This window comes from Harpia harpyja, chromosome 10 (genome assembly GCF_026419915.1).
Source record: "Harpia harpyja isolate bHarHar1 chromosome 10, bHarHar1 primary haplotype, whole genome shotgun sequence".
Classification (NCBI taxonomy): Eukaryota; Metazoa; Chordata; class Aves; order Accipitriformes; family Accipitridae; genus Harpia; species Harpia harpyja.
The window spans coordinates 8,791,775-8,803,704 of record NC_068949.1 but is presented as its reverse complement, the minus strand read 5'-3'; the positions used below and the strand labels follow the sequence as shown (position 1 = coordinate 8,803,704).

The 11,930-nt window shown below is 41.8% G+C and overlaps 1 protein-coding gene across 11 annotated transcripts in view; it reads left to right on the top strand.

The window, feature by feature from the left end:
• SGMS1 (sphingomyelin synthase 1) overlaps nt 1-11,750 on the top strand; it is a 109,088-nt gene extending 97,338 nt beyond the window's left edge. For all 11 annotated transcript variants that reach the window (XM_052799379.1, XM_052799381.1, XM_052799377.1 and 8 more), the window contains 4 exons: nt 4,974-5,091; nt 8,369-8,522; nt 9,263-9,429; nt 11,357-11,750. In XM_052799379.1, coding sequence (XP_052655339.1) covers nt 4,974-5,091; nt 8,369-8,522; nt 9,263-9,429; nt 11,357-11,536 — 619 coding nt within the window. In that variant the 3' untranslated portion in view covers nt 11,537-11,750. The remainder of the gene's footprint in view (nt 1-4,973; nt 5,092-8,368; nt 8,523-9,262; nt 9,430-11,356) is intronic.
• Nucleotides 11,751-11,930: the final 180 nt, after the last annotated feature.

Sequence of the window (11,930 nt, the reverse complement as noted above, 5' to 3'; positions counted from 1 at the left end):
CTGTTGTGAACACAGCTGCAAACCAACTTGGGATCGGTTTAGTGTCTCTGTAGTTTGCCTGATGTAAAGACCTACCCTAAGATTGCACCTACACAGTGTTGCATGAAAAAGTGTTGAAGTACCTTTTCTGCTTGACATTAGATGGGACAGGTAATGTCAAACACAAAGCATGTCAAAAGCTAATCATAAAATATGCAAAAGCATAGATGTGCAATGAATTTGCAAGGTCTTAGTGGTTGTCTGCCTTCTTGTTCATGCTGGTCAGAATTGCAAGGGTGAAGTTGCCTGTCAATGGAAGTAACCTACTGCTTACCCTCGACAGAGTGCGTGCAGATTGAGGGTATTTATACTGCCGTAAATCCACACCTTCGGCTGCCTTACCACGAGTGTCTGATAGAAATCCTTGTGCTGCCATGGCTGTGAATGAAGAGTTCAAAGTCAAGTGGCTTTAAGCAGTATGAGGTGGCATATCGCCTTTCCTTTCAAAAACCAGGCACAAGAATGTCCCCATAGCTGACCAGCCCAAAGAGGGTCTCCTCTTCTCCTCTGCTAATACAACATCTCATTCTTTACCTGTTCACTGACTCTTTTTTGTGACTCCTATGTAGGAAACTGAGGAAAGAACATAATTTGGGCCCCACCATGTGAAATACAAGATCCTTCAGTTCACAGGACTTTGTAATGACCTTAGAATTACAGATTTCCCTTTTTAAAAGAAATAAAAAGAGAGACCAATGGATCACTCACCCTTATAATGGAGAAAAACTTTAAAACTTAAATGTAAACATGTGGTTCACCAGCTTCATAAGGTACAGGTGGCTTGAAAAGAGAGAATTGCTAAGCTGGGGCAGGATGCCCTTGTGCAACACAGCTGTGGATTTCCATAGGAATGTGACAAATGTTTAAGTAATCCACAAGACTGAGATGATGGTTTATTCATCTTTTCTACTGTTTTATACTGTGTAATATATTTTATCAGGTGAAATTTTAAAACCGTTGTACACTTTTACAGAGGTGGCATTCCTTAAAGGAAGGTTTCTAGAATGGTTAATTTATTGTTATTATAGGACTGTAAAAAACTGTGCAATTGCTTGGTTTTTTGTTTTGTTTTGTTTTGTTTTTTAAATGTGCACATATGTACAAGAGGAAGGATTTACCCCAGCTTGGCCTCTTGTTTTGTTTATGGCTGTAAGCTTCAGTATCACTCTTACATTGGTAGCTGCAGCGCTACCAACTGCACTCCAGCTCCGCTCCCCACTGCTCCAGCTGCCTGTGGTGAACGTGGGGGACCATTAACTTTCTTGGGGTCTCTGAATGTAACTGTTATTCGAAACCAAGGGAAGCACCAATAGAAGGTGACATGGGATTGCTCTCAAGAATGGGTTGTCAGGTTAATAGGGCCACATGAGGGATCAAACACCCTGTGATGGAGCTGAGCAGAGTCTTTAGATTAAGAACAGCAGAGGCCATAAGGTCCTTGGAGATTTCGAAGCAGTGAGACATGGTTGACTTGATGATAAAGTATGTTGATATCATTGATAGATGTGAAGATTCCCCCCTACCCCATCCCCATTTGCCTTGATGTGTTTGTTTTTACTTGCTTTAGAAGGGCTCTTTCTGTTGTTAGGGGAAGGTGTCAGGGAGGTGCAGAGCTTTCCATTCCCAATATCAAACCTGGAATAGCTGGTCAGCGCTGGTCAGTGTGCATACTGGTCACATAATGCTTCTTTTATCCTTCTTTCTTCTAAAAGTCTTCTTTTATGTCAATGAGCAAAGGTATCAAAGTCCAAGAGGCCCAAGCTGTTGGTAAGCAGCAGAAAGGGAAGAACGGGAGAGGTGCGCATGGGAACAGGAGTCCAGTGAGGTCGCTTTATCTGGAGGACCTCATTCTCGTGGCTTTGGATGGTGAACCGCTAAGTGCTGTAAAAAGAACTGAATCACTTTTGTGGTGTGGGTTATCACCTCCCTTTAAAACTTAAATCAAGAATGAAGAGAGGGAATTAAGCCAGCTAGACCTTCCTCACTTCTCTGACCTCTGATGGTGTCAGGGATAGCCATTGCCATACATCTTCAACATCTGAAGATAAGACGTGAATCCAGGTGATTGCTGGGCAGGTTGAGACCTGGTTCCTCTCCTACTCAGAGATATCATTTACAGGTGTCTCCAAGTGCAAGCTCAGGGTCACCTGTGAACCAGCAGCATTGTTATCCATGAGCTGAATTGCAGCCAGTGGCTGGGCTGAACCTTTGACCGAAGGAGGCAGCTCCATAGTTCCAGACTTCTTGAGACATTTTTCTTTGCCAAGCAGTGAAATTCCTATTGCTTATCCTACCAGATCCATTATTTGCCAATAACCTGATTTCATCCAAGCTGAGCCTGCTGTTCTCCCAAGCAGTGAAGGACAATAAAGATATGTCATTCATGATACTGCTCACTCAGGTCTTCCTTGTTTAGTCCAGGGATTGCATGATGATGTTGAATAGGACCTACGTGTCTTCTTTGTTGGACTGCAAAGTCAGGGCCAAAATGAAAGAGGGTGTTGGGTGTGTCTATCCAGCTGACCACAGTGCAGGGCTTCCCTTGGGCCCTGTTACCGCTTTCTTGCCTGAATATTAATTTTACCTTCAGGTAGAGACTGGAGTTTCTGGGTGGCTTCAGGGCAAGGCACTAGATTTGGTGTGAGGAAATCGGTGACAGCTTTCTTTGAACATCCATACAGAATACTGTCTATGGCATTGGGTTGGGTTGGTTTCTCACCAGAAAGCAGGAGCAAGGTGGGTGTGCAGGTCTTGGCTGGGGACTCTGGGCTGCCCAAGCCTTTTTCCGCAGACACCACGGGGAACTTGAGGAGTCCAGGCGAGCTGCTGAGGCAGAATTAACTTCTCTGGGAAGCATTCCCAGATGTTTTGCGAGAAGTACAAGGCTGGTTTTTGGCCATGCGGGACATCTGATTCAGCCTGCATGCTCATGGGACTGAAAAAGCAGCACACTCCCTACCCACATTAGGTGAGGTCTGGATAATTGTAATAAAAGTTGTCTTGGCCAGTAATAAGCTTAGAGGTTGTACTTGCTAGCTGGCTCATAATCACACATGCACACACACAAATCCTTTTGAGAAGGGAAAATATGAGGCATTTTACATTTTTTTTGTATTACAGTACAGAGCACTTTGACACAAACTTTCCTAAGCTAAAATAAGCTAAATCCAGCTAAATTAAGTAGGTTTGTGGGTAGTTTTAATTAAAAAAAAAGTTCAGTGTTTGATAAAACACTGCCACTTCTTTGGTCTCTTGAAATACAGTGCTGCTCAGTCTTTAATCCCCAACCCCCCTGTTTGTCTTTATACCAGGTTATAAAGAAAAGCAAGTTCGTGTCTGGTTTTAAAAGCGAGGCACAAGTGTGAGATCTTTATTGGATCACCCTTCCGAGAAGAAAATTCCCCATACAAAATGCAGAGGAAAACCACTGCCCAAATGGCATGGTGCCTTCCACTCTTAAATTTCAGTCCATGGAGCTACATTAATAAAGTATAATTTTTAACTCCCAGCTTTGTCCATGTTTACACCAGGAGGGGGAAGAAAAAATATGAAATACTGTGTTTCAATAGCAGTGAGCCCTCGAGTGCAAAATGCATTTACACTGTAATAGTTGAAGCTTTTCTGATAAATTAAGACACGCAGTTGTTATTGATCTGGCACTGCAGTCATAATCCTCGAGAGTGGAGCACGACAGTTTAATAACTCTGCCAAAAGCTATTAAAAATAAAAAAGATGGCCAATTTTGAGCTTTGAAAGAGCCTGGCTTGATAGAAATACTGTTTTTTAAAAAGTGAATGCTTCAAAATAGCAACAAATGAATGCCAGAACTTGCAGCTTGTGTTGTAACCCTTGTATTCCCCAAACGATCATAATTGTAAACAACAATGGTTTAAAATCAACTGAAACCAACAGGGTCTGTAACCAGCAGAGGACGCAAATGGTTGATGTGGTTAAGGTCACGAACTAGTGTAACTGGATTTGCCCTTGATTTTTTGTAACACTGGCAGTGATTTCTCTTTGCTGAACTCTGTGTGAGCTCAGACAGAGATTGCTCCTGTGCTGGTGGATGTGCCAGAAGGGGTTTAATTGTCATAGCTCTTTCCTTGTGATGTTATTAGCTGGTACGTAACAGTGAAACTCAGCGGGCCAGTTTTGGTGCTGGCTGTCACCCCTGAGTCGAAGCTGCAGCTCTTTACCCTGGGTGCCCTTGCTGGTTTTGCAGAACTGCATCACGGTACCCCAAAATTGCATCTGCCCTCTCCGTGTATGTCAGCTACTTGCTGGCAGCCCTCAATGAATAAATCTCTTTGCAGCTATGGCTGCTTGCCTTGAGAGTGGCTTCCCGTGAAAACACCCTGTCCTGTAGCCAACACAGCTCTAAATTTGTATTTTGGAGGTTTTGTTGCTCATGTGAATTGCTTCCTCTTTAATGCTGCTTGGAAAAGATGTGTTCTTGCTTGTTTGGGTCATACAAGCTATTTCTTCTCAAGCAGCCCTTTGTAATTACTAAATCTGTGTGTCAGCCAAAATAAATTTACTCCTTTTCATCTTAGAATGAAAATATTGTAACTTTATCCCCTGCCTTGAATAGAAAATTAGTGACTGCTCAAAGCTAATGGAGGGGTGTGGGGCATGAAATCCCTTTTAATGTCTTCAACACTAAATCTGCACAGGTTTTTGTATTCTAATCCTTGTATTTCCTGTAGTGACCTTCATGCGTAATGTAAGTTGAGTTGCTCTTTTTCTGACCTGTAAAGCATGGGAATATTTGTAAAGTAGTTCAGTATTCTCAGGTGTAAGCTGATACTGTCACAAGGTTCAAAAGCATTGAGAAGAGAACAGTTGGTAGTTTATTTTATTTACCTTTGCATGTTTTGTTTGCATTGAGTGACCACCTTATTTTTTTCTTTTTTTTTTTTCTTTTTTTCTTCTAGGTCTATAATTAGCAGAAGATTTTTCTGTATAGTTGGCACACTATACCTGTATCGGTGTATTACAATGTATGTGACTACACTCCCAGTACCTGGCATGCATTTCAAGTGTTCTCCAAAGGTAAATTTCTTCTGGCTGCTTTTCCATATTTTAATCTGTATTTTTTCCCCTTGTCCTGCTGTTACCAAAACTGTCAGCAACACTTTCTCAGTAATTGTTTCTAATTTGAAAATACCAGTTTGGCATGATGGGGATGTCCTGCAGATCATTGGCTTCCCTCTTGGTGAAGGTGTTGACGGTTGCTGTGGGGCAGTGCAGGCATTCCCACCCTTTTCGAAGCACTAATCTATGCAATTTCTGTAGCATTTTCAACTGATTTGCACGATCAGCATTTTTCTATCTCCACTGAAGCAGTTGAAGGTGTGCAACTTGCGGAGATGCCATATGTGACTCATTTATTTCTAAACACTTCAGGGTGTCAAATCCAAGTATGATTTGTGTTTGAAAATGGCCTAAAGAGACTTTTCTAAGGCTGCTGAAACTGTCTGCTTTGCAACCGTTTATCCCTGCATATGCTTTTGCAATTGTGTTAGCGCAAGGACTTGCCACCTCCTCCCCAATTTAGCACTGACTCCTGTTTGTTATGCTGAGGAATAAAATGGGCTTGCGAAAGCCATGGCTGAAACCAAGCTACTGAAACAGAGGTCCTTAGGCAAGACCTTTGTAGTCAGCCTTGAAGGGTGATTTGCGTGCTTGGGATGGAGGTGGGACAGGGCTGGTGGTGTTGCATCCATCTCATATCACACAAGCATTGGTGTAAGTGTGGTCCTTACTGCAACGTGCTGTTTGTGTTAGGGAAATGCAGTCTAATACAGACCAGATTTCTGTGGTAGGGAACAAGGTACATATATTGGACACTAGTGCTCTTTCTCCACAGTGGTTCATCTCTGTGCCCCTCCTGGGGTTGTTTGTGCTGTAGCTTGATTTAAGCAGGAAAAAAAGGGGGGGAAAAGTAATTTCTGTGAAATGTCTACTGCATGCACAGTTCAATGACTTTGTGTGCATAGCCATAAGTTAGATGACAGGTAGTAAAATCACTGATTTACAGGTAGTAAAATCCTGATTCGACTTGGTACACATGCTGTCGTTGTTTCAGTGAGGATTGCTGGTGTGTACAAACAAAGCCAAAACGCTTTGGGTCCTCAGGGGAATAAAGCCAACGAATGTACTATACCAGTTGTTTGACAAGGCAGAGCGTTTGCCAAGCCACATGTGGCTTTTTGAGGGACCGAGGTCTTTTGTAAAGAGAAGCGAGTGGGAGAGGAGACAGCATTGTATTTGATCAGTCAGCCATTATGAAATTAAAAAAGAAAGAACACAGGTATTTATGGGCTGAAGTGAGTAAATCTGCCGGTTTGGGAAATTTACAGCGTTGGCAAGTCCGTCTCATTACTCAAGTAAAGACAAGCCTATGTTGTGCTCTTCTATTGTCCCGATAAGACTAAGGATTAGCTGGGCTTTCTTGAAAGCTATAAATATACTGGTGGGAAAACAATAACCTCTCAACACCTTGTTGAGTTATATATGATTATGAAGAGTGGGCTTTGGGGAGCATTTTAATGTTTTCTAAGGAACTCTTGCAGGAAGTGTTTAATTGCTGCAAAGACCCTGTTTAAATCTGTCAGAAATTAATAATTTCCAGTTCTTAAAGCAAGACCGAACTTTAAAATAAAAGAAAAACATGCCAATAATATATAACCTCCCATTGGGTCCCAAAGGTGCTCAGTATGTTGTGGTTGTGCTTGTCATACAGCATACATTTTCTTTGTGTATTTAACATTTGGGCTTGTTTTAGAGCTGGGAGCAGCAAAAATAAAGTCTTAGGACAGTGCCAGCTGCCCTTCGGTCTCCTGGGAGAAGGGAGAGGGGTGTCCTCACCAGAAAGGACTTGGTTTATTTTGATTTGGTTTTCCTAAGGCAAATGGAAGTTTTTTCAGAAACTCCCTCTGAACCAGAATCATGGTTTGGAGATGGGTCAGAGCAAATCCTTCAGGTGTGGGGTAGCATTCCTGTTGCTCATGTGGATTGTGTGAGTTAAAGCCACTGCAGAAGTTTGGCACCGTGCTCTGACAAACACCATATATGTTTCTTTTGGAATGTGAAGTGGAAAGAAATGATTTTGAAGACTTTCCAAGGCAGGGCAGTAGGAGGCCTTAGAGTTTGGAGTGAGATACTTACTTCTGTGTGTTGAGTCTGGGTTTTGGCAGCTGGACGTACAGCTTGGGCAGTTCATCCTGTTTTCTGTTGGATTATCATCTGTAGGGGCTGCGCTGTTATGAACAAGATGAATTAAGCTTGGTTTATTTTACAGTGCATTGCCTCTTGAACAGAAGGAAAAACAGATGTTTAGAGAACATGACAAAATTCTAGCTATAGCTGGAAATATTTTTAATTCCTTTTTATTGGCAAAGCTGGATTTTTGGGAAAGTATTACAGAAGTCTTAGGTTTTCCAAGAGTCGTTACTCTGAACCTGTTTGTATATATGTGAGGTTCATATATGTATGTACACACACCCATTGCATATCTCAGCACAAGAATATAATGAATAAAAGGAGATCTGAACCCATTAGCTCTGCCTGAAGGTTCCCATTAAAAATCATTTTCCTGCACGGCCACGAACATTAGCAAAGGCTGCCAACAAGACCTGGGAGAAAGATTACACCTTTACGTGGTAGCAGCATTAAGTACTTATAAATAACATAGAAAACAATTTTTGCTCACCTTCCTGTTTTACCATAAGTGTAGCACTGAGTGTAGCCACTGACAGGAGTTTAACAACTTTTGGACCAGTTTTTCGCTTTGGTATTATACTGAAAAGATGGCATGTTTTTCATTGCAACTGGAAGTGACCTGGTGTAAAGGGTTTTTACACACATACATACACAAATATGTGTGTAAATAAAATTGCCTTTTTTCCATGCCTTTTCAGTCTATATTGTGAGCGTAGGAAAAAAACTGTAGTCCTTTGGGATATTTTATTTATAGAAAATTGTAATAATTTCCTTGATTCTTTATACATTGAATGCTTCAAATAAAATAGTATTTTAGACAAATGGATGGAGGTGCATATGCCTGTGCTCACATGAACACTAGGTATAATAGATGCAAAGCATCAATAAAAAAAATTAAACTCATGTCTCATTTCCAGTCTTTTTCCCTCTAGAATTGTACTGCTAGCTTTTGGAAGAGGCTGTGGATTTACTGATTAATCTTGTGTATCAAAGGAAAAAGAGAAAATAAGTGAAAGACAAAGTTGCTGGCTAACACCATTGCTTTAAACTCTGAAAGGTTAGCGCTGATATTTTGCTGTGCTTTTGTGTTTTACTCTTCCACCAGCTTTTTGGAGACTGGGAATCTCATCTGCGAAGGATAATGAAGCTGATTGCTGGCGGAGGATTGTCCATCACAGGATCCCACAACATGTGCGGCGACTATCTGTACAGCGGTCACACTGTCATATTAACTCTTACATACTTATTTATCAAAGAGTGTAAGTTCATTACTGTTCATGTGGAATTTCCTGTTGTATAATTCCTTGCTAATTGAAGAATTATTGTTGTGCTGATCGGTAAATACAATTCAAGTAAAAATGCACATTTTTTCCATTAAATAAAAATAATAGAACTTCAAAGACATAGGGCTTACTGAAAAAGAAAAATTTGGAGCCAAAATAAAACACTTCACTGTGTAGATGTCTGAGTTAAGCATTTTATTTTAAAAAAAATTTGTTTAGAATCTAACTGAAACCTTCATTGCACCTGGCCTGATGGATGGTATTTCAACTATATGTCTCCTAGTCTAGGGAGAGGTGAATGCCATGCTACATGCAAGGTTGCTCATTTTGCAAGAATCAGGCCTTAGTGTATGCATTTATCTTTTATGAAAGGCAAGAGGAATGGATTGCCATCTATTTAGAATCAATATTGAAATACAAATCAGTTAATTTTACTGACCGGGGTATATTATATCATTATGTATTGGGCCTGTTTCTCAAAGATTTCATAGCTTTTCTATTTTCCAAGGATCTGATTAACCCAAGTACAATTTTAAGTTACACCTTAAGAGAACGATACTTATTTTGTGATCTCAGCATTCCTGCTCTTAATCTTAACGCAGGCATTGCACTACCCACCCAGGATTGCAGTCCGCGTCCTCTGCTAATTACAGCAATAGTCTTGTGCGCTGATGACGTTACGCTTTGAAATAATCACTGCTTGTGCTTCTTTCCAGATTCCCCACGGCGACTCTGGTGGTATCACTGGCTTTGCTGGGCACTCAGCATGGTTGGGATGTTCTGCATCCTCCTTGCTCATGACCACTACACTGTGGACGTGGTGGTGGCTTACTACATCACTACAAGACTTTTCTGGTGGTATCATACAATGGCCAACCAGCAAGTGAGTTTCTCCCAGTCTTTGGATCCACATGGCTCTGCTTACTGTAGTGTGATGGTGGGCAAATATCCACACTTTGCCTTGAGCCTTTCTGCAGGAGTAGGAGTGGACTCACCTGTGCCTTGTTGATAATCCCTCTCTCCCTCCCCCTCGCATTGGGTTTGCAGGAAAGAAAGAGGTGTCATCAGTTGGGTTCATCTTGCGTCTTGACTGCAAAAATACCTGAAGGTATACCCGCAGGCAGGCAGGCCTCTCTGCTTCTGCTGTGTAACCTCAGTTTTTGAAATCCGTCTGAATTCTGGGCCACTTTGCCAGTTTTGTGATAGCAAAGCAAACCGTTTAGATGTGGAGCGGGTTTTTTGCCTTGGGGTTTTTTTGTATTCTGTGGCTTGTGCCCTTTAGTTAGATGACAGGTCTCTTGACGAATAGTATGAGGCCTCACTAAAAATGAACCAGTTTTTCAAAGTGTTTCCAAGTGGCTGTAAGTTCCCCTAGCCAAGGGAAATGTTTTCCTTTTGGACGATAGTGCAGCAGAATAAGGCCTGTGTCTGGGAAGGCATGAAAAACAGGGTGATGAGGGAAATACTGAGAACAAGGAGCTGCTTAGGAGGAGACACAGCACTTCATGGGAGAGAGCAAAGCATGGTTTGTAATACTCAACCAGAGAGCAGTGGTAAATGATTCAAAGGTCAAACGAAGAAGTCTAAATGAGGTCTCATGTCATTCTTACTGTTCTTACATTCCTGCCAGTGAACTAGATCAATAAGAGATGAGCTTACAATGCTGAGGAATGCGAGAGAAAATGTGCAAGTCTGTTATCCATGGGAAAGACCTAATGAGTTAAGAGAAACTTACTCTTAGATCTGTAACAGCAAATTGGTGTCCAAATATTTTCTGTACAACGTGGAGAAAGATATTTTGCTTATCTGTTGCATATGACTCCAGTTAATTATGTTTAAGAAAGACCTAGTATGATGATAGGAAATTAGTTAATATTGTGATGGTACAGATTTTTAGATCATATCAAGGTCTTCTAGCTACCATGTCATATTATTCCAGTGATTTTGATGCTACTTGAAGTGATACACCACAGTCAAGCCCTGTGGTACATTTTTACCACCAAATACCTAATTGCATTGTCCTTCCTGGTGCTGCTGCATGTGCAGAGGGCTGTGGCTTGTATCTGACCTTAAAAGCAAAAGCTAGAGTGAATTTATTTTACATGTGAGTTTATGACATGGAAAGAAAGCTTAACATACAAACCCCGTGCTTGCACTTCCTGGTGGGCTGATAGAATGCTTCCCTGCTCTGGCACTGAAAACGTGCAGCAGGGTAGTTGGATAATTCCCTTGGTGCCTGCCCACTCCTTGTGTCTCAGCTGTGGCTTGCTCATGGCTGGGAGAAGCCAAAGTGGGGGTGGGGGCAGTTTGAGAGCATGTGGAGGGCAGGGCAGGGTTCATTACCTCCTCCGGATGGGTTGAGGCATGCTTTGCTCATTGCTCCGTAGGCACACAGCTGGGCTCCAAAGCAATTCTTGAGCTATAGGTAATTTCAAAGATACTTATGGAAACAGCTGTGCTTTGGGTTGGGTTTTTTCATTCCCAAAGGAGAGGAGAGACTGATCTTTTGGGCCTTTCATTCTTTTCCTGTGGGACCATTGAACAGCTGAGGTCTTGGAAACGAGGGTGAGCCTCACTTAGGAGCAATGTTTGGGGGGGGGGGTGGTGGCTATGGAAAAGTAGCTTGGCTCCTCTTGATCTTTGTCCATGCAGATCTGTTTGGGAGGTGTTTCTAGATATCGAGAGTTTTTTGGAAGCAGCTGTAAGCAAGATGCCACTGATGAACAGTAGCAAACGATGTGCAATGAAGTCATGCGAGTAAGTGATGTGCTCTTTCATAATTCTCTTTTTTTCTGATTATCTTTGTGCAGGTGCTAAAAGAAGCTTCCCAAACTAACCTCCTTGCAAGGGTCTGGTGGTACAAGCCCTTCCAGTACTTTGAAAAGAATGTCCAAGGAATTGTACCTCGCTCCTACCACTGGCCCTTCCCCTGGCCGGTGCTGCACCGGAGCAGGCAGGTGAAATACAGCCGCCTGGTGAATGACACATAACAGCGTGTCGACGGACAAAATGGGGGGGAAAGGACCTGTCCCAAGTGCTAAGAACTCCGTACGAGAAGATGCCATAAAAAAAATCAACCCCTCCCTAACCCTTTCTTTTAACAGTTCCCTTGACTTAACCTATTCAGTTACCTGGTAAGCACTGTGATCTTTTTTTCTCTCCAAAGGATCTGCGTTGGACAACAATAAAGAAAATTTAACTTATCATGCACTGTTATACATTTCTTGTTAATAGATTTGGGATTTACATTTACCCATCACCATGTTCCTTTGTATATGATGCGACAGCATAAATGAAAGCTTTTATATCATAAGTTCTGGTCTTTCCAGTCACATCTGGGAATAAAGCATATTATTTTCTTGGGAAAACATACTTTTCATATCT